At 29.2% G+C, this 22,671-nt stretch overlaps 1 protein-coding gene across 6 annotated transcripts; it reads left to right on the forward strand.

Moving 5' to 3' along the window:
• The first annotated feature begins 414 nt into the window (after positions 1 to 414).
• LOC110608268 (transposon Tf2-1 polyprotein) lies at positions 415 to 9,720 on the forward strand. Of its 6 annotated transcripts, none has more exons than XR_002486848.2 (3): positions 415 to 993; positions 1,850 to 2,130; positions 2,336 to 4,337. XR_002486848.2 is itself a non-coding variant. In XM_043956257.1 (3 exons), the coding sequence occupies exon 3, from the start codon at positions 8,192 to 8,194 to the stop codon at positions 9,515 to 9,517; it is 1,326 nt and encodes a 441-aa protein (XP_043812192.1). In that variant the 5' UTR covers positions 1,926 to 2,130; positions 2,336 to 2,394; positions 8,185 to 8,191; the 3' UTR covers positions 9,518 to 9,720. The 6 variants fall into 5 exon arrangements, 5 of the variants coding, with proteins under 5 accessions (XP_021603174.1, XP_043812192.1, XP_043812191.1 ...); XM_043956257.1 differs by lacking the exon at positions 415 to 993 and adding an exon at positions 8,185 to 9,720 and having other exon boundaries at positions 1,926 to 2,130; positions 2,336 to 2,394; XM_043956256.1 differs by lacking the exon at positions 415 to 993 and having other exon boundaries at positions 1,926 to 2,130; positions 2,336 to 2,394; positions 2,774 to 8,122.
• The last annotated feature ends 12,951 nt before the right edge of the window (positions 9,721 to 22,671 follow it).

Below are 22,671 nucleotides of genomic sequence, written 5' to 3' on the forward strand. Positions count from 1 at the left end.
ATGAACACAGAGATGAGAAGAAACGGATTAAGGACGGAAGGAAAAGGCACATCCATTCTCCCATTATGTCCAAACAGTTCTTTTTCTTTCCTTGCCCTTTTTTTTTCCTTCTCTCTCGTTCACATTTAACGCACAAACAAACAAGACCTGCAACAGCATGACTCAAAAGCACGTGGTGGGCCCCACTTCCATTTGTTATTTCTATTCACTTTTTGTTCGCATCCCCACCACGTGTCCACTTCCTTCTCCAGTCATCATCAACCACAGCTGTCTTCGCCACGTCATCTCCATCATCCCATGTATACTCATGCATCTCGTATGGTATCCATACATACATCCATAAAAATTAAAATATTTATTTTTAATTAAAAAATGGTTGGTTCTTAGTTGGCTGCAGCTTTATAAGCACCAGTCTTCGTATATCTCAAGCGCCATTGAGAGAGAGAGCTCTGAAGAGAAGCTATTTAGAGAAAGCAAACATGGTGGGCATTTCTTGTGAACAAGAAACTTGGGTTTCTTCCACAAACCTAAACCAACAACATGATGAGTCAGAAACCCCACATGGAGATGAGATTTTCTATCAAGAAACTGATGAAATATGGAAGAAAATGAATCAAAGCACCACCAACAATTACCAAAACAGCCATAGCAGCACCTTCAGCTCCAGAAGTAGGAGCAACAGCAAGAAAAAGAAGAATCAAGTGCTGCTAGAAGGGTATGTTGATGTAGCTAATACTAATGAAGATGATTTGAAGAGGACCAAGAGCTTGACAGATGATGATCTTGATGAGCTTAAAGGGTGTTTGGATCTTGGGTTTGGTTTTAGCTATGATGAGATCCCTGAGCTCTGCAATACCTTGCCAGCTCTTGAGCTTTGTTACTCTATGAGTCAGAAGTTTCTTGATGAACACCATAAGTCTCCTGAGAGAAGCTGTCCTGCTCCTGCTGAGACTGCATCTAGTCCTATTGCTAACTGGAAGATCTCTACTCCTGGTGAGTTCAACCTTTTTTTTTTTAGTTTCCTATATTTTGAATTTCTCATTTTAGTTGATCCTTGTGGTTTTGATAAGTATTTGATCTGGTTTCTATTTTGTTAAGTTGAATTTGTGATGGGTTTTTGAAATTTCTTGATATTTGTGTTTGGATTCGCAATCTCGAAATAGCATTAGTCATATTATTTGAAATTTTGATCAAACCTAACATTTTTTTTAGATATTCACCTTTATGAATGCAAATTTTAAAATTTGAATCTAACATTTGAAATTCAAATTTAACTTCAAATTCATTAATCTAAACAGAACCTAGGTGGTGAACTTGGTAATAAAATGTAAATGCAGATTAATGCTTTGATATTTGATGTTGCCTGGGATATATGATTTAATTTTGGAGGTGATTATTGCTTGGGATCTTTAATTTGGATCAAATACTAGATTTGGAATTGAGATCTGTAGTTCTTGGGGCCGATCTCTGTTTTAGCGAATTGTTCCTTTTATAATTTCTTTTATGAATTGATTGTGAATTGTAGGGGCTCAGTTTGGAAATTCAAATGAATACTTTGAAAATCATGAATGGTTTTAATTTCTTTTAAAAATGTTTTTTTTTTCAAATTAAAAAGAATAGAATTTCCACCTTTGAATTGATAGAAAATAAATTAGTTGAATTAATTTTTTGCAAAATTCTTAATTCTAAAAAGGGTTTCCATATTTGGTGATGATATGACAAGAACATAGAATAAATGTCATGTTGGTTTCATCATAATTGAAAATTTCTTTTAACAGATAATTCTTCTGTAGATTGAATACGAAAGGGTATCAATCATTTAAGTTATTTATTTTTTCAACTGATCCAGGTGATCATCCGGAAGACGTTAAAGCAAGGCTCAAATTTTGGGCACAGGCTGTTGCATGTACTGTTAGATTGTGCAGCTGAAAGGCATTTAAGAATTGAATGATGATTCATTTGACATGAGAAAAGAGATGCACACTTTCTCAGCAATGGAAAATCAAAAGCCTGTGCTTCACTATCCATTCCAGTGCAGCCACTTGCTGGAATCAATGTTCCTGCAATTTCTTTAGCTGGCACTGGATCTGCATTCGGCATTATAGTAGGAGAGGAAGAGGCATGCTTCAGGTTCGAGATTTAACCGAGTACTCTGATGACTTTGACATAATACAGCAGACACAAAGACTATGATTATTGTATTCAGTGCATTAAAAATAAGCAATTTTGAGAATAAAATTATTTTTTTCGTCATTTAATTTACATTATTCCTAGTTTGTGCTTGATATGGTTATGAATGTATGTATCCCAACTTAAGCTGTTGGTTTTTATGCAGTGGTGATAATCTCCAATATAGCCTTCACCCACTACCTGCTGACCTCTGCATTTGCTGAGGTAACTAATCTAACTACGTTAAATATTTTCTTTTCTAATATATTTAACTTCTTTTCATGAAAATATTTTAAATATGTGAAGAAAGGTATAGTTGTCTCTACTTGTTCACAAAATGCAAAAAATTGTTTTTTAATTAGACTTTGTTCTTTTCTGGAATATGTGTGCAAAAATATATCTCTATTCCCCCGGTTTTGTTCTGACATGTAGTCAGCTTGAATTTGGTCTTTATCAAGATTAAAAGACTGGGTTAAGGTATTAATAGAATAATCACTATCTTCATATGGTTGACTAAATTGACCTTGTCTAAAAACACCTTCTTGTATTTTGATACCTTTAGTAGGTTGTGGGGTGGTTTGTTGATTAAATGTTTCTTCAATAGGTTTAGTTCCTGAGGTTTCTCCTACAAATGGTCCTTGGTATACAGGAATAGTGGATTCTTCAGAAATACTTGTTTCTGTATGGATTTCAATATTGGGTCTTCTGTGGGAAGATCCTATTGAATGTCTGGAAGGTTGATAAATGGTTGGACTAGTTTGTCTAAAAGAGTTTGATCTTTTATATTTTAATTCTACTGCTCCATCTTCCGTTTGTATAATATAGTCTACTTCTTTATTTTCTTTTGGAGGTAAACTTGGTATGGTTCTGACAGGGTATTTCCAGCTTTCTGGTAGATTCACATCTGTCCATTTTATTGTTTTTGGTATAGTAATATTTGCTTTAGTTTGGTCAATTTCCCAAAAAATTGTCTCACCTGTTAATCTATTATGATTAATAGCATTTGGACATAGTCCTGTATTCATTATTTTATAATTTAATCGATAAAATACTTCATAAATATGAGATCCTTTTAACATATTATAATTATGTGTTAAAATGTCTAATGTTAATATTTTCATAATATGAGGATCAGTTAATGAAATTGTGAAATTAGGAAAACAATTTGAATATATTGGTCCATTAGTTAAACTAGTTTCAAATAATCCTAATAAAGAGTCTTTGTAATTATTATGTCTACAATCTCTTAATGCTACATGCATACTGGTATTTAAACCTTCTACAGTTAATGGTTTAATTGCAATTTGTACTAAACCTATGTGCATAAATCTATATCCTTGACTAATGTATTTTAAAATTGTCTTCTTACTTAATAAACTCATAGATTGGTTTTCTGAATATAATGATATAACTTTTTCTTTGGTCTTAATAGCTCTAGCAGCTTTAAAATCGAATATGCCTTTTTTATATATGGCTGAAATTTCTGTTTTAGGAGGTTTCCAATTAGCTAATTGTTGGTCATTCCAAGTACTTTCCCTAGATAATATGGTTGTATTATTATCTGTAATATTTAAATAATTTATGAGGTCTTCATCTGGTTGTCTAGACCTAGAAGATCTAGTTCTTCTAAACAATTCTTTGCATTTTGTGAACAAGTAGAGACAACTATACCTTTCTTCACATATTTAAAATATTTTCATGAAAAGAAGTTAAATATATTAGAAAAGAAAATACATAAATGGCATAAAGCTAGTAATTCAGGAGAACCTAGTGATTTAGCCCATGAATGTGAAAGACCACCACTAGATAGAGTATTTTTCAAAAAGAACCAAATATCTCATGGAATGCAACCAATTGTAAATACCAACAATATCCAGGATAACAACATAAGAGAAATAAACTTACAAAATAATTGGACCAATGTATCATTACACATAATAGGACAACAATTAGATAGAATGGAAGAAAAGATAGAGAGAAACCACGAAGCAATTACAAATATAGAACATATAGAAACACCACAAGCACCATCACCAACAACACCTAGACCAAATACAATCTATTTATCCCAAAGGTATAGTAATCCAAAACCATATGATATAGATCCAGCCATAAAACCCATTAATAAACCTTTCACAAAAATGATACCGCCATCACAAAACCCCATTGAGATAGTAACACTAAGTCCAAAAACAGAATTAACTGATATGTCAAAATTATTGCAGAAAATTATAAAAGAACAAAATATTTCTAAAGGAGGAATTAAACAAAGTACGTCTCCAAAAACCAATATGACAGGAGGCATTAAAATAAATGAACCTATACAAACTCAAAGTAATATACCAAGTGAAAGTACCAGTAAAGATAAAAATAAAATAACTATTTTAACAGAATATAATGAGACTTCTTCTTCTGAAGATGACACTATCAACAATCCCTTGGAAGCATCAGACTCTGACCAAGAAAACAATATTCCTGTAAATACGATAGGAAGAAATTATGATAGAAGACCAGATGATTTAAAAATATTAGACAGAAAACAAAAACAATATAATGCAAAAAATATTTATGAATGGAATATAGATGATATGTCTGAAATTGAAATTATACAAATAACCAAAGAAATGGTAATTGTAGGAAATATATATAAACAAAGAGTTGGAGTTACTGAACGAGAAGCAGCTGAGAATATAATATTAGGTTTTACAGGAGAACTAAGAACTTGGTGGGACAAATTATTAAGTAATGAAATAAAAACTAATATATTAACAGCAAGAAGAATAGATAACCATAGGAGAACCAGTTATTGACCCAACAACAGGACAAGCACAATCCTTCACATTAGCTTATTTAGTCTATAATCTTATCTCACATTTTATAGGAGACTTAGATTTATATACAGAACGCAATAGTGAAATCTTACAAAATCTTAAGTGTAGAAAGTTAGAAAATTTTAGATGGTATAAAGACAATTTTCTAAAAAGAGTTTATGCATTAGCAGAACCAAATGCCTATCATTGGAAAGAGAAATTTTTAACAGGACTACCAAGACTATTTTCTACAAAAGTAAAAGAAACAATTGAACAAAAATTTGGACACATATCATATGATGACTTAACTTATGGAGACTTAATCACATGTGTAAATTTAACCGGAATACGCTTATGTAGAGACATGAAACTATAACAAAAAATAAAAATAGAAAATAGACAATCGAGAAAAGAATTAGGAAATTGGTGCGAACAATTTGGATTTGGAACAATAAATAAACAAAAATATAAAAGAAATAAGCCTTTTAAAGACAAAATTTATAGACAAAATAAGTATCCTAGAAAGAAATTTTATAAGAAACAATATGATAAACGGCCTACTAGAAAACCATTTAGTAAGCGACCATTTAAAAGAAATAATTATAAGAAAAATAATCTTAGAAAATTCAATAACAAAAATAACATAACATGTTATTTATGTAACCAAAAGGGACATTATGCTAAAGAACGTCCTGCAAGAAAGAAAATACATGAATTAGGTTTAGAATTAAAAATTGACAATATAGATCAATTATTAGATAAAATTGACCAAATTAAATTATCTTCTTCAGAACTAGAAGATGAATACAGTAGTGACAATTCATCAAAGACAATAGATAGTACAGATAGTAATCATAATTGTCAAGGAGAAATTTGTCATTGTAACAATAAAGTGAATGTCTTAACAGAATATCAACAAGTACTAGAACAAATAGAGCAAGTACAAGATTCCAATATAAAACGAAAAATGTTTAAAAAATTAACAAAATTAATTAATGAAGAAATAAAACAAGAAACTGCACCACCAACCAAATTTGAAGATATTGAACAAATGTTTAAAAATAAAAAATCGGTAACAACAATTTCTTCCATGGACTTACAATCTGAAATAAGACAATTAAAACTAGAAGTAAGACAATTAAAACTAAGGTGTGATTATTTAGAACAAAATCAACACATACAACAAAATCAAAGTATAGCACAGAATTTAGGAAAAGATAAGACAAAAGTCGAAACAGACACAGAAGAAGAACAACCATTAAAGTTTAATGATATTACTAGAATTAAATATCAAAAATGGTATGTAAAAATTAATTTAACAATTAAAGATTTTACATTAGAAACCATAGCCATGCTAGACTCAGGAGCAGACATGAATTGTATAGACCAAGGCATAATACCAAGTAAATATTTTCATAAAACTAAACAAACTTTATCCGCCGCAAATTCAACAAAAGTAAAAATAGATTACAAAATACCAAGTGCACATATATGTAACAATGGAATTTGTTTTAAAACTAGCTTTATGTTAATAAAAAATCTCAATACACAAATCATATTAGGAAACCCATTTTTACAAATGTTATATCCCTTTAAAGTCACACAATTAGGTTTAGAAACCAATGTATTAGGACAGGATATTATATTTCAATTCATAACACCAATTAATTATCATGATATTAATATATTTCAACAAACAAATATAAGCAAAATAAATAATTTAAAAAATCAGATAAAATTTTTAAAAAGTGATTTACATTCTATCAAAATAGAAGAACAATTAGAAAAACCAATTATTCAACAACAACTAAAAGAAATTCAAGAAAAATTTGAAAAAGATTTATGTTCAGAGTTGCCAACAGCTTTTTGGGATCGAAAACAACATATAGTAACTCTACCATACGAACCAAGCTTTAATGAGCAAAATATCCCAACAAAAGCGAGACCTATACAAATGAATCAAGAAATGGTAGAATTTTGTAAAAAAGAAATTCAAGATTTATTAACTAAAAAATTAATTAGACCAAGTAAATCACCATGGTCATGTGCAGCTTTTTATGTAATGAAAAATGCAGAGATTGAAAGGGGAGCACCCCGATTAGTCATAAATTATAAACCTTTAAATACCGCTTTACAATGGATAAGATATCCTATACCAAATAAACAAGATCTCTTAAATAGGCTTTACAAAGCACAAATATTCTCAAAATTTGACATGAAATCAGGATTTTGGCAAATTCAAATAGCCGAACAAGATAAATATAAAACTGCTTTCACTGTACCTTTCGGGCAATATGAATGGAATATTATGCCTTTTGGATTAAAAAATGCACCAAGTGAATTCCAAAAAATAATGAATGATATTTTTAATCCATATAAATTTATAATCACTTATATTGATGATGTTTTAATTTTTAGTGAAAATATAGACCAACACATTAAACATGTAAATGTTTTTTATAAAGCTGTAAAAAGAAATGGTTTAGTTTTATCAAAACCAAAAATGAAATTATTTCAAACAAAAATTAGATTTTTGGGTCATGAGATTTATCAAAACACAATCATACCAATCCAAAGGAGTATCGAATTTGCTAATAAGTTTCCCGATGAAATCAAAGATAAGAATCAACTACAAAGATTTTTAGGTTCATTAAATTATATTGCAGATTTTTTACCCAAATTACGAATCCTATGTAAACCATTATATAATAGATTAAAGAAAAATCCTAAACCATGGACTAGTAACCATACTAAAATTATTCAGGAAATCAAAAAACATGTTAAAACCTTACCATGTTTAAATATTTGCAATCCTAATATACCAAAAATAGTAGAAACAGATGCGTCTGACCAAGGATTCGGAGGCATATTAAAACAACGTATCAATAATAAAGAACATATAATAAGATACTACTCAGGAGTTTGGAATCCGACTCAAGAAAAATATTCTACAATCAAAAAAGAAATTTTAGCAATAGTTTTATGTGTCACAAAATTTCAAGGAGATTTATTAAATCAGAAATTCACAATTCAAGTAGATTGTAAAGCTGCTAAAGATGTTCTAACCAAAGATGTAAAAAACCTAGCAGCCAAACATATTTTTGCCAGGTGGCAAGCTTTTTAATCTATTTTTGATTTTGACATTATTCATATAAAAGGAACTGATAATTCTATTGCTGATTTCCTAACACGTGAATTTTTGCAGGGCAAAAATGACTGACAAAGGAAAGGAAGTTGAAAAGCGAATTTCTTTAAGATCACCAATAATCAAACCATGTAATATCAGCCTATTACCATCAGGACAGCATAGTCCTAGACCAATTTATACTAATACCTCTTCCATAATCACCCGACCAATGAACCCAATATCCAGTGCATTGATTTCAACAAATTTAAGACCTAGTTTTGCTTCAACCAACAGATTTAGCCCATTACTATCAGCACCAATACCTCCATCTACTTTTAAACAAGCAGTTACTGGCCCAACTATCCTTAGCCCATCATCTTCAAATCCATTACCTACCCAAGAGCCAACCCAAACAGAATACAGTTATAAATCCATAGATGAATACATCTTGACCATTGAACCTGAATATTGGGCTCAAAATCCCAATTTGAATATCTACCAATTATGTAGTACTATTTTCCCAAGAAATCATTACTACATACCAGACAATTTTCAGAAATCTCAACAATTCTATGAGACCATTCTTATCAATACCTGTTCTATAGTTATTCATAATAACTATGATCCACAAAATCCCAACAAATTAAGATACTGTAAAGTCAGAATACTGAAAATATGGACTCTGACAGATTGGGGTCTTGAACCTCACAAAATGAGAGAAATGATCATGACCATTGGACAAATAAAACAAAATATCAAGTATAATTATTATGATTATCAGATTGCTTGGGAAAGAACTTTTTTCAAGCAAAATGAACAATTGTCTGTGTCATTCTTTTTCTTTTTTGATGACAATTTTTCTTATCCTCTACCATATTGGTTCTACCAATGGTGGAACAAATTTGGTATTTGTGAAATCAATATCCCAAGCCAAATTACCATAGCAAAAGAACAATTCTTTGAAAGACAACAGTTACCCGAAACTATTACCCTAGCTCCTTCTTGGCTAGTCTATAGTCATCATTTTCATATCCCATGGATATTAATGATAGAATACCAGATAAAAGATCAAACCATCGATATTTTTCAAGTACCTACTCTCGTCAGAAAATTCAAAACCAAATGGTGGAATAAAACCAATTTAGAGGGCTGTGGCAGTAAAGCCATTGAACAATTCTTTCAAGACCACCCACAATTTTGCAAAAAATCCAGTATTGCTATTATCACTAGACAAGAAACTTTCTTAGCCAGAAAACAACAAATTATGTCTCAAATGGCTGCATGTACGTCAGAAGAAGAATATGACCAATTGATCAATGAATTAAATGAAGTCAGAAGCTCAGCAGCATCCCCATCACCAATCAGCTTGGATAACGACAATGCTGATTTTTTCACCCAAGCAGAAATGTAAAAAAAATAATTCACCAAAAGAAGACAAATGTGAAGACGTAAGCAGTGACGACAATTGATAATAGGACAGATGCGGCAGACATAAGGACCCACCAAAGCATTCAGTGGACACAAAAAGACAAAAGAAATGGCAGACAAAAACAAAAAAGAAGGACCCATCTGACTCAGCGTTCACACACTGTGGACACAAAAAGACAAAAGAAATGGCAGACAAAAACAAAAAAGAAGGACCCATCTGACTCAGCGTTCACACACTGTGGATGACCGCTCAACCAATTTCAAAAAATTTTTGACGTCTGAAGCTCTACCATCGTCTATAAAAGAAGGCTTCTTCTCCGTTGAAGACACACCGAAATTTCACCAAGAAATTCTCTTTCAAATCTTTATGTATTCAATGCTTAGCTTAGTTTTATTCTCAACAAGTTGTAAGGAGTCTATGGTTTACTACAACCTAGACGTAGCAGTTATTGTATAAATATTTGTATTTTACAAAAGTACGTATTTGTAAGTATCTGTATTTGTATTCAGTTTTAATAATACTTTGTATTATACAAATTGCTACTGTGTAAGACCGTGTTGACGGCAATCCTATTCTCTCTCTCTCTGTTTACCACTCTGAGTTAATTCTGGGATTCCAGGTTAACAGTGCAGGAACCCTAACCAATTTAAAATCAATTGCATTCATCCTAAGTATGCTCTGTGGTTGCGGTTTATACCGACCTGCCACATCAGAAAGTGTGTTGCTCATTTGAATTAATAATGTTTATTATTTTATTTGATATTATTGAATTAGACAATGGTTATATTTTAAAATATTATATTTCCACACAAATAGAATATATAATCGCATATTGCTTTTATGAATATATAATATAACCATGAGATTCATTAAATCAGCATTAGAAAATTTAAGTCTAGTTGATTTAACCAATAAAAGAGAAGTAGAAACCTTTAAGAAAAAATATAATCGAACAAGGAAGATTCATAAGTGATTATCATACTACCAATCATAATGAATATTGCGATTGTAGAGAAGTAGAAAGAACATTAGAACAATACTTCTAAATACATTATCATGGAATTAAATAATTCTAATGTTCTTTCTACTTCTCTACAATCGCAATATTCATTATGATTGGTAGTATGATAATCACTTATGAATCTTCCTTGTTCGATTATATTTTTTCTTAAAGGTTTCTACTTCTCTTTTATTGGTTAAATCAACTAGACTTAAATTTTCTAATGCTGATTTAATGAATCTCATGGTTATATTATATATTCATAAAAGCAATATGCGATTATATATTCTATTTGTGTGGAAATATAATATTTTAAAATATAACCATTGTCTAATTCAATAATATCAAATAAAATAATAAACATTATTAATTCAAATGAGCAACACACTTTCTGATGTGGCAGGTCGGTATAAACCGCAACCACAGAGCATACTTAGGATGAATGCAATTGATTTTAAATTGGTTAGGGTTCCTGCACTGTTAACCTGGAATCCCAGAATTAACTCAGAGTGGTAAACAGAGAGAGAGAGAATAGGATTGCCGTCAACACGGTCTTACACAGTAGCAATTTGTATAATACAAAGTATTATTAAAACTGAATACAAATACAGATACTTACAAATACGTACTTTTGTAAAATACAAATATTTATACAATAACTGCTACGTCTAGGTTGTAGTAAACCATAGACTCCTTACAACTTGTTGAGAATAAAACTAAGCTAAGCATTGAATACATAAAGATTTGAAAGAGAATTTCTTGGTGAAATTTCGGTGTGTCTTCAACGGAGAAGAAGCCTTCTTTTATAGACGATGGTGGAGCTTCGGACGTCAAAAATTTTTTGAAATTGGTTGAGCGGTCATCCACAGTGTGTGAACGCTGAGTCAGATGGGTCCTTCTTTTTTGTTTTTGTCTGCCATTTCTTTTGTCTTTTTGTGTCCACTGAATGCTTTGGTGGGTCCTTATGTCTGCCGCATCTGTCCTATTGTCAATTGTCGTCACTGCTTACGTCTTCACATTTGTCTTCTTTTGGTGAATTATTTTTTTTTACATTTCTGCTTGGGTGAAAAAATCAGCATTGTCGTTATCCAAGCTGATTGGTGATGGGGATGCTGCTGAGCTTCTGACTTCATTTAATTCATTGATCAATTGGTCATATTCTTCTTCTGACGTACATGCAGCCATTTGAGACATAATTTGTTGTTTTCTGGCTAAGAAAGTTTCTTGTCTAGTGATAATAGCAATACTGGATTTTTTGCAAAATTGTGGGTGGTCTTGAAAGAATTGTTCAATGGCTTTACTGCCACAGCCCTCTAAATTGGTTTTATTCCACCATTTGGTTTTGAATTTTCTGACGAGAGTAGGTACTTGAAAAATATCGATGGTTTGGTCTTTTATCTGGTATTCTATCATTAATATCCATGGGATATGAAAATGATGACTATAGACTAGCCAAGAAGGAGCTAGGGTAATAGTTTCGGGTAACTGTTGTCTTTCAAAGAATTGTTCTTTTGCTATGGTAATTTGGCTTGGGATATTGATTTCACAAATACCAAATTTGTTCCACCATTGGTAGAACCAATATGGTAGAGGATAAGAAAAATTGTCATCAAAAAAGAAAAAGAATGACACAGACAATTGTTCATTTTGCTTGAAAAAAGTTCTTTCCCAAGCAATCTGATAATCATAATAATTATACTTGATATTTTGTTTTATTTGTCCAATGGTCATGATCATTTCTCTCATTTTGTGAGGTTCAAGACCCCAATCTGTCAGAGTCCATATTTTCAGTATTCTGACTTTACAGTATCTTAATTTGTTGGGATTTTGTGGATCATAGTTATTATGAATAACTATAGAACAGGTATTGATAAGAATGGTCTCATAGAATTGTTGAGATTTCTGAAAATTGTCTGGTATGTAGTAATGATTTCTTGGGAAAATAGTACTACATAATTGGTAGATATTCAAATTGGGATTTTGAGCCCAATATTCAGGTTCAATGGTCAAGATGTATTCATCTATGGATTTATAACTGTATTCTGTTTGGGTTGGCTCTTGGGTAGGTAATGGATTTGAAGATGATGGGCTAAGGATAGTTGGGCCAGTAACTGCTTGTTTAAAAGTAGATGGAGGTATTGGTGCTGATAGTAATGGGCTAAATCTGTTGGTTGAAGCAAAACTAGGTCTTAAATTTGTTGAAATCAATGCACTGGATATTGGGTTCATTGGTCGGGTGATTATGGAAGAGGTATTAGTATAAATTGGTCTAGGACTATGCTGTCCTGATGGTAATAGGCTGATATTACATGGTTTGATTATTGGTGATCTTAAAGAAATTCGCTTTTCAACTTCCTTTCCTTTGTCAGTCATTTTTGCCCTGCAAAAATTCACGTGTTAGGAAATCAGCAATAGAATTATCAGTTCCTTTTATATGAATAATGTCAAAATCAAAAATAGATTAAAAAGCTTGCCACCTGGCAAAAATATGTTTGGCTGCTAGGTTTTTTACATCTTTGGTTAGAACATCTTTAGCAGCTTTACAATCTACTTGAATTGTGAATTTCTGATTTAATAAATCTCCTTGAAATTTTGTGACACATAAAACTATTGCTAAAATTTCTTTTTTGATTGTAGAATATTTTTCTTGAGTCGGATTCCAAACTCCTGAGTAGTATCTTATTATATGTTCTTTATTATTGATACGTTGTTTTAATATGCCTCCGAATCCTTGGTCAGACGCATCTGTTTCTACTATTTTTGGTATATTAGGATTGCAAATATTTAAACATGGTAAGGTTTTAACATGTTTTTTGATTTCCTGAATAATTTTAGTATGGTTACTAGTCCATGGTTTAGGATTTTTCTTTAATCTATTATATAATGGTTTACATAGGATTCGTAATTTGGGTAAAAAATCTGCAATATAATTTAATGAACCTAAAAATCTTTGTAGTTGATTCTTATCTTTGATTTCATCGGGAAACTTATTAGCAAATTCGATACTCCTTTGGATTGGTATGATTGTGTTTTGATAAATCTCATGACCCAAAAATCTAATTTTTGTTTGAAATAATTTCATTTTTGGTTTTGATAAAACTAAACCATTTCTTTTTACAGCTTTATAAAAAACATTTACATGTTTAATGTGTTGGTCTATATTTTCACTAAAAATTAAAACATCATCAATATAAGTGATTATAAATTTATATGGATTAAAAATATCATTCATTATTTTTTGGAATTCACTTGGTGCATTTTTTAATCCAAAAGGCATAATATTCCATTCATATTGCCCGAAAGGTACAGTGAAAGCAGTTTTATATTTATCTTGTTCGGCTATTTGAATTTGCCAAAATCCTGATTTCATGTCAAATTTTGAGAATATTTGTGCTTTGTAAAGCCTATTTAAGAGATCTTGTTTATTTGGTATAGGATATCTTATCCATTGTAAAGCGGTATTTAAAGGTTTATAATTTATGACTAATCGGGGTGCTCCCCTTTCAATCTCTGCATTTTTCATTACATAAAAAGCTGCACATGACCATGGTGATTTACTTGGTCTAATTAATTTTTTAGTTAATAAATCTTGAATTTCTTTTTTACAAAATTCTACCATTTCTTGATTCATTTGTATAGGTCTCGCTTTTGTTGGGATATTTTGCTCATTAAAGCTTGGTTCGTATGGTAGAGTTACTATATGTTGTTTTCGATCCCAAAAAGCTGTTGGCAACTCTGAACATAAATCTTTTTCAAATTTTTCTTGAATTTCTTTTAGTTGTTGTTGAATAATTGGTTTTTCTAATTGTTCTTCTATTTTGATAGAATGTAAATCACTTTTTAAAAATTTTATCTGATTTTTTAAATTATTTATTTTGCTTATATTTGTTTGTTGAAATATATTAATATCATGATAATTAATTGGTGTTATGAATTGAAATATAATATCCTGTCCTAATACATTGGTTTCTAAACCTAATTGTGTGACTTTAAAGGGATATAACATTTGTAAAAATGGGTTTCCTAATATGATTTGTGTATTGAGATTTTTTATTAACATAAAGCTAGTTTTAAAACAAATTCCATTGTTACATATATGTGCACTTGGTATTTTGTAATCTATTTTTACTTTTGTTGAATTTGCGGCGGATAAAGTTTGTTTAGTTTTATGAAAATATTTACTTGGTATTATGCCTTGGTCTATACAATTCATGTCTGCTCCTGAGTCTAGCATGGCTATGGTTTCTAATGTAAAATCTTTAATTGTTAAATTAATTTTTACATACCATTTTTGATATTTAATTCTAGTAATATCATTAAACTTTAATGGTTGTTCTTCTTCTGTGTCTGTTTCGACTTTTGTCTTATCTTTTCCTAAATTCTGTGCTATACTTTGATTTTGTTGTATGTGTTGATTTTGTTCTAAATAATCACACCTTAGTTTTAATTGTCTTACTTCTAGTTTTAATTGTCTTATTTCAGATTGTAAGTCCATGGAAGAAATTGTTGTTACCGATTTTTTATTTTTAAACATTTGTTCAATATCTTCAAATTTGGTTGGTGGTGCAGTTTCTTGTTTTATTTCTTCATTAATTAATTTTGTTAATTTTTTAAACATTTTTCGTTTTATATTGGAATCTTGTACTTGCTCTATTTGTTCTAGTACTTGTTGATATTCTGTTAAGACATTCACTTTATTGTTACAATGACAAATTTCTCCTTGACAATTATGATTACTATCTGTACTATCTATTGTCTCTGATGAATTGTTACTACTGTATTCATCTTCTAGTTCTGAAGAAGATAATTTAATTTGGTCAATTTTATCTAATAATTGATCTATATTGTCAATTTTTAATTCTAAACCTAATTCATGTATTTTCTTTCTTGCAGGACGTTCTTTAGCATAATGTCCCTTTTGGTTACATAAATAACATGTTATGTTATTTTTGTTATTGAATTTTCTAAGATTATTTTTCTTATAATTATTTCTTTTAAATGGTCGCTTACTAAATGGTTTTCTAGTAGGCCGTTTATCATATTGTTTCTTATAAAATTTCTTTCTAGGATACTTATTTTGTCTATAAATTTTGTCTTTAAAAGGCTTATTTCTTTTATATTTTTGTTTATTTATTGTTCCAAATCCAAATTGTTCGCACCAATTTCCTAATTCTTTTCTCGATTGTCTATTTTCTATTTTTATTTTTTGTTGTAGTTTCATGTCTCTACATAAGCGTATTCCGGTTAAATTTACACATGTGATTAAGTCTCCATAAGTTAAGTCATCATATGATATGTGTCCAAATTTTTGTTCAATTGTTTCTTTTACTTTTGTAGAAAATAGTCTTGGTAGTCCTGTTAAAAATTTCTCTTTCCAATGATAGGCATTTGGTTCTGCTAATGCATAAACTCTTTTTAGAAAATTGTCTTTATACCATCTAAAATTTTCTAACTTTCTACACTTAAGATTTTGTAAGATTTCACTATTGCGTTCTGTATATAAATCTAAGTCTCCTATAAAATGTGAGATAAGATTATAGACTAAATAAGCTAATGTGAAGGATTGTGCTTGTCCTGTTGTTGGGTCAATAACTGGTTCTCCTGTGGTATTATCTATTCTTCTTGCTGTTAATATATTAGTTTTTATTTCATTACTTAATAATTTGTCCCACCAAGTTCTTAGTTCTCCTGTAAAACCTAATATTATATTCTCAGCTGCTTCTCGTTCAGTAACTCCAACTCTTTGTTTATATATATTTCCTACAATTACCATTTCTTTGGTTATTTGTATAATTTCAATTTCAGACATATCATCTATATTCCATTCATAAATATTTTTTGCATTATATTGTTTTTGTTTTCTGTCTAATATTTTTAAATCATCTGGTCTTCTATCATAATTTCTTCCTATCGTATTTACAGGAATATTGTTTTCTTGGTCAGAGTCTGATGCTTCCAAGGGATTGTTGATAGTGTCATCTTCAGAAGAAGAAGTCTCATTATATTCTGTTAAAATAGTTATTTTATTTTTATCTTTACTGGTACTTTCACTTGGTATATTACTTTGAGTTTGTATAGGTTCATTTATTTTAATGCCTCCTGTCATATTGGTTTTTGGAGACGTACTTTGTTTAATTCCTCCTTTAGAAATATTTTGTTCTTTTATAATTTTCTGCAATAATTTTGACATATCAGTTAATTCTGTTTTTGGACTTAGTGTTACTATCTCAATGGGGTTTTGTGATGGCGGTATCATTTTTGTGAAAGGTTTATTAATGGGTTTTATGGCTGGATCTATATCATATGGTTTTGGATTACTATACCTTTGGGATAAATAGATTGTATTTGGTCTAGGTGTTGTTGGTGATGATGCTTGTGGTGTTTCTATATGTTCTATATTTGTAATTGCTTCGTGGTTTCTCTCTATCTTTTCTTCCATTCTATCTAATTGTTGTCCTATTATGTGTAATGATACATTGGTCCAATTATTTTGTAAGTTTATTTCTCTTATGTTGTTATCCTGGATATTGTTGGTATTTACAATTGGTTGCATTCCATGAGATATTTGGTTCTTTTTGAAAAATACTCTATCTAGTGGTGGTCTTTCACATTCATGGGCTAAATCACTAGGTTCTCCTGAATTACTAGCTTTATGCCATTTATGTATTTTCTTTTCTAATATATTTAACTTCTTTTCATGAAAATATTTTAAATATGTGAAGAAAGGTATAGTTGTCTCTACTTGTTCACAAAATGCAAAGAATTGTTGTGAAGGCTGCTGGAGATAAGGTGGGGAGAAGTGAAGAAGAAGAATGGCAGATTTGTACCTCTAGCCACCATTCCTTAACCTGATCATTTTCCATACATTTTGTATGTTGTCTGCAAGTTTCTGGATCAGATGATTGTCTTTTGAGACTTGTGTTAGTATGGGAATGAGTTGGTTTTTGTTTCTAGTTTCACAAATTCAATGGATTTGTTCATTTATCTCTAGACTCTAGAATCATGATAGCAATTGTTATCTAAACTAAGTCTACTACGATCCCCTAGTGTAAATATATTCTAAGGTTTACATGAAATCTCATATATTTATATTACAGACTCGTGTGGATCCAGTCTAGACAAGTAGTTTCCATATTTTAGATTTATGATTTGACATATACTAGAAAATTTTCAAAGGAAAATGCCAATGTTTGAATACTTGGCCTCTTTCAGTATGAGATAGATAGTGGAATGTTTGAGTTGTTCATATAACAGTACACTTCCTCTCTTGAAGATCCTTTTGGAAACAGAAGAAGTGAATCTTATATAAACAATACTAGCAGGTCAAAGAGATCAGCCATTAATCTTGAGTTGCTTATGCATTGTGACTTTGATTGTGGAGCTAGACTTCTATAATGGAATTCAATTCTGATATTTTCTTGTAGACGTTTGTTTATGTGAGAACTTCAGCAGCCCTTTTTGAATTTCATTTTCATGGATTCAATGGGAAATTTCCATGATTTTAAGAACATGTTATACTAGATGGAATGGACTTTTCAGAAACAAAAAAGCAATTGATTAAGTTTAAGCCTACTGCTCGAATATTCTAAAAAGAGATTTATTATTTAGTTTCTGAGTATTGTCATCATTAACAAGTCAATCTTTATATTTTTAAAAAATAGTCTTTCTGTCTTATTTTATGTTAAAAATAGATAAAGGATGAGAGAAAATTTTTAAAATTCAATTTTGCCCTTAAATAAAACTCCTTATTTAGTTCTTGAATATTGCTATTATTAACAAGTCAGTCTTTATATTTTTAGAAATTTATTAAAATATTAAAACGTTAGAATTAAAAAGATGATTATAATGAAAGAGAATAAGAAGAAAAAAGAAAAAGAAAAAGAAAAAGAAAAAAAAAAGAAAAAGAAGAAAATGATGATAAAAAAAGAAGAAGAATTGTCTCTCCTTCGTACAGAAGAATAAAAAAAATCGAAGAAAAATCAAAGATGAAGTAGAAGAAAAAGAATTAAAGAAGAAAAAGAAGAGAAGGAGGAAGAATTAATGAAGAAGGAGGAAGATAATGAAAAAAATTGAGGTAATTTGATCCTTTGCTATATTTTTAATAGTAAAAATAAATGGAATGATTATTTTGATATTGAAAAGAAAAAATAAGAATGTTTAATAAATTTTTAAAAATGTTGAGACTGATTTATTAAAAATGACAATATTTAAATATTAAATTGTAAATCTGTCAGTATGTTAAATTTAGTATACTAATTGACATTTTTATCATTATGAATCTTTTTGACAATACAGGTCCGGGAAAAGTCTTTAAATAAAAAAAATATATATATATATTTTGAAAAAAAATGCTTTATATCATTAAAATGTTTTTTTGGAATAAAATAATTTAATTTAATATTTAGACTCTATTTATTTTATGGAAAACATTGTTCAAAATAAGTATGTTTTTTATAGTACTTGCATTTAAGGCACTTAAAAAATTAGTTAATAAAAGAAAATTTTATAATCAAAAGAAAAAAAATTAAGTTATTTAAAGGATTAATTTGTTTATAAAAAATAATTTGTATTTAAAAAATTATATTTTATGAAAAATATTTTTTTAAATATATTTTATGTGAAATATATTTTTTAATAAAATAATTTATTTTATTATTTAATTTTAATTTTAAAATAAAATATATTAATAAATTTATATATGAGCATTATAATAAAGTTTTTACGGTATAGAAAATAATTTTTTTATAAAAAAATTAATTTACTCAAAATAATTTATTTATTTTTTAAATAGAAATTAATTTTCTTGAGTGCTCCATATATCATAAAATATATAAAATATTATTGTCAAGTAAATTAACCTTTTCTTTTCAAAGAATGAAAATTATTTTCTAGATTTTGAAAATTTTATTAATAATTATATAAATAAATTTATTAATATTTTTAATTTTAAATTAAAATTAAATAATAAAATGTTGTTTCCTTGAAAAATATGGAAAATATTTTTCATGGGTGAAAATTTATTTTTATTTTTTAATTTTACTTATATTTTTTTATTATTTTTCAAAATAAAATCTTTCAATATTTTTAGTAAAAAATTATTATTATTTTTATCCATTACAATTATATGTTACTTTTTTTTTCATATTCCTCCGTCTCACAAATAATATCTTTTTTTACTATTATTAATTTCAAATTACAGACCACTTTTTTTGTTTAAATGTGATTTGTTTATTAACTTCCTAATATGTTTATATTCATTACATACTTAAAAAAAGTAAAATTTATTTATTTCAAAAATAATTTAGTAATTAAGCAATATAAGTAGAGAGTATTTTATAAAAGACAACCCAAAATTTATTATTTTATCTCTATTAATAATATTTTTTTAAAAATTCATATTAAAATAAATATTGGTTTATTTTTATGGAATTGAAAGATTATAATAATTTATTGATTGATTTTCTAATATATTTATTTAATATTTAGTGAAAAATATATATATTTTTTAATTTCAATAATAATTAGTCATGTAATAATATATTTAAATGGCATTATTGAAAAGATAATATAAAATTTATTACTTAAATATATTTTTTTTGTTTTGTTATAAAACACACTCCTGGACTTTTCATTAGGAAGAATAGAGCACCATCGACTCTGGTGAAGGATAATCACAACACATATGGATTATATCTAATTCAAAGATGAGTTAAACCATACTTCCCATATTAAAGGACAATCACGGTACAAATGGACTACTGACTTTGGTGAAGAAGACAACTAGCAGTGTAAAGGAATAGATGGAAGCCGCTGATGCAAAGTAGCTCGTGCCGGAAGAATATTAAGCACTATTCGCCAAAGAAATTGAAGGATTTTTGGGAGAACAACTAATTTTCATAACTTGCGCCACATACCCAAAGGGACAGAGCTAGAAGAAGTTGCATTAGTGTGAGTAGCAGCTAACTTATAAGAGAACGCCAAGCGATATCCACCCTTAACAGCATAATTTTCATGTAGCTCATAATGCCACACCCAACAATCTAGCCTCTTGAAGAGATCCAAAGGGATAAGTTGCAATCTTTCTACATCAACCGGTAGTAAATACGCGACACTAAATCTCAATTCCACGATCTGTTGGGACTACTAATTAAGGCAGTAGCATCCAACGGGATTGTATTGAGATGAGTAATGACTTGAAAAGTAGTCGATTGTGGTATCCAATGATCAGTCTATAATTTTGCTGTAGTACCATCCTTAATTTACCAACATAATCCTCGCAATAATAGATCTCAACCAAATAGAATATTTCGCCAAGTATAGCTTGGAAGGGAACTAGAACCAGCGTTGAGAAAAGAATCTCGAGTGTAGTATTTAGATTTTAATATGCGAGCAAATAAATATTATGGATATTGTAGAATGCGGTAGCCTTACTTTGCTAGCAAGGCCTAATTAAAGGACTCAGAATATCGAAATCGAAGACCCCATTCCTTCTTCGGTCAACATAACTGACTCTAGGAACACAAATGCATTCTCCTTTCACTATTTTTCTGTACTCACCAAAAATGACAAATCATTGCCTGCAATCATTACATAAACCAATAGGGAGCTGAAAACACTGCATAAGATATGTAGGTATTGCTTGTGCCACAATTTTAATGAGAATATTTTTTGCTAATCCAAACAAAAGTCTCTCCGTCCAACCTTGAAGGCGACACCATAAACGATCTTTAAGTTTAGAAAAAAAAATTATGATCACGACCAATAGTTGTTGGTAAGTCGAGATATAAATGGTGTCTATCTACCAATCTCATTTAGCATATAAAACATTTTTCAAAGAATCTACCACATATGCACTGAAAATAATTTTTGATTTATGCAAATTAATCTTTTGGTCAGATAAAAGTTCATACCGTTGTAGTACTTATGTAATAATGCCAACTTTTACAGAATTTGCTCTCAGAAAAATAATACAATAATATACAAAATAAAACGTGAGAAAACATAGGAGCCCCTCTACAAATCTAAAGGCCATGTAAACTACCATTGCTCACTTCACATCACAAAAGATTTGATAACCTTTCAAAATAAAAAAAAAACAAATAAGGAGAGATTGAATCACCTGTTGAATACCTCTAGTCGGGATGATAAAACCCACAGGATTACTATTTATAAGCACCGAATATGAACCACTCTATACACAAGCATAACTAGTGATACCCAAAATGTAAAGAAACCCAACTTTAACATAGCAGATTCCAAAAAGGACTACTAAACTCTGTCATAAACTTTTGCTATATCCAATTTTAAAGACATCAAAGGATGGCTCGAAGGATCTCGAGTCTTTATAGAGTGGAACACTTTAAAAGCTACCAACACATTGTTTGGAACTAAACGGCCACTTTGCGATTCATCTATAATATCAACGAAAATGACCTTTAATCGATTGGCTATGACTTTAGTCACACTTTAGCTCATTTTCGGTTCGATATAATTAAAAAATTAATAATAAAATTTTATTTAAAACACATTTATTAATATTAACTGTCGTAATTAACGTGTATTTATAATAATAATTATTTAAAAGTTGCCCCTTATTATTATAATAATAAAAAACGTTTTTGCATACCTTTATAAATTTAAATAACAAATAATTTTCCTTAGAATTTTCTTCATTATTTATTTAATTATTTTAATTTTTGTGTAAGTTAATCGATTAAATAAGTTGTAATTTTATTTTTTAAATTAATATTTATAAATACGTATTATCACCCTATTTATTTTTTATCATATTTTTAACACGATCCTTCATTAAATTATAATTTTTTAAATAAAAATTCAAATAATCTAATAAAAAATTTTCCATACACTAAATTATATATTTTTTAAAAGTGCTGGGTAATAACATTTGCTCTTTTTAAAAGTGCCACGTGTCAAAATTAGGAAATGTTTAGATTGCTCTATTAGATAAATAGATTTTATGCTAATTACTAAAAAAAACATACAAAAGAAAATTATAAGTAATTTAAATTAATATAATATAAGATAAAAACAATAATTTTAAAATTATTTAAAAATAATATATTTTTATTATACGAGACATTCGGAAATGCCATCAAATCTTGAGGCTGTTGATATA

This window comes from Manihot esculenta, chromosome 4, assembly GCF_001659605.2.
Source record: "Manihot esculenta cultivar AM560-2 chromosome 4, M.esculenta_v8, whole genome shotgun sequence".
NCBI lineage: Eukaryota > Viridiplantae > Streptophyta > Magnoliopsida > Malpighiales > Euphorbiaceae > Manihot > Manihot esculenta.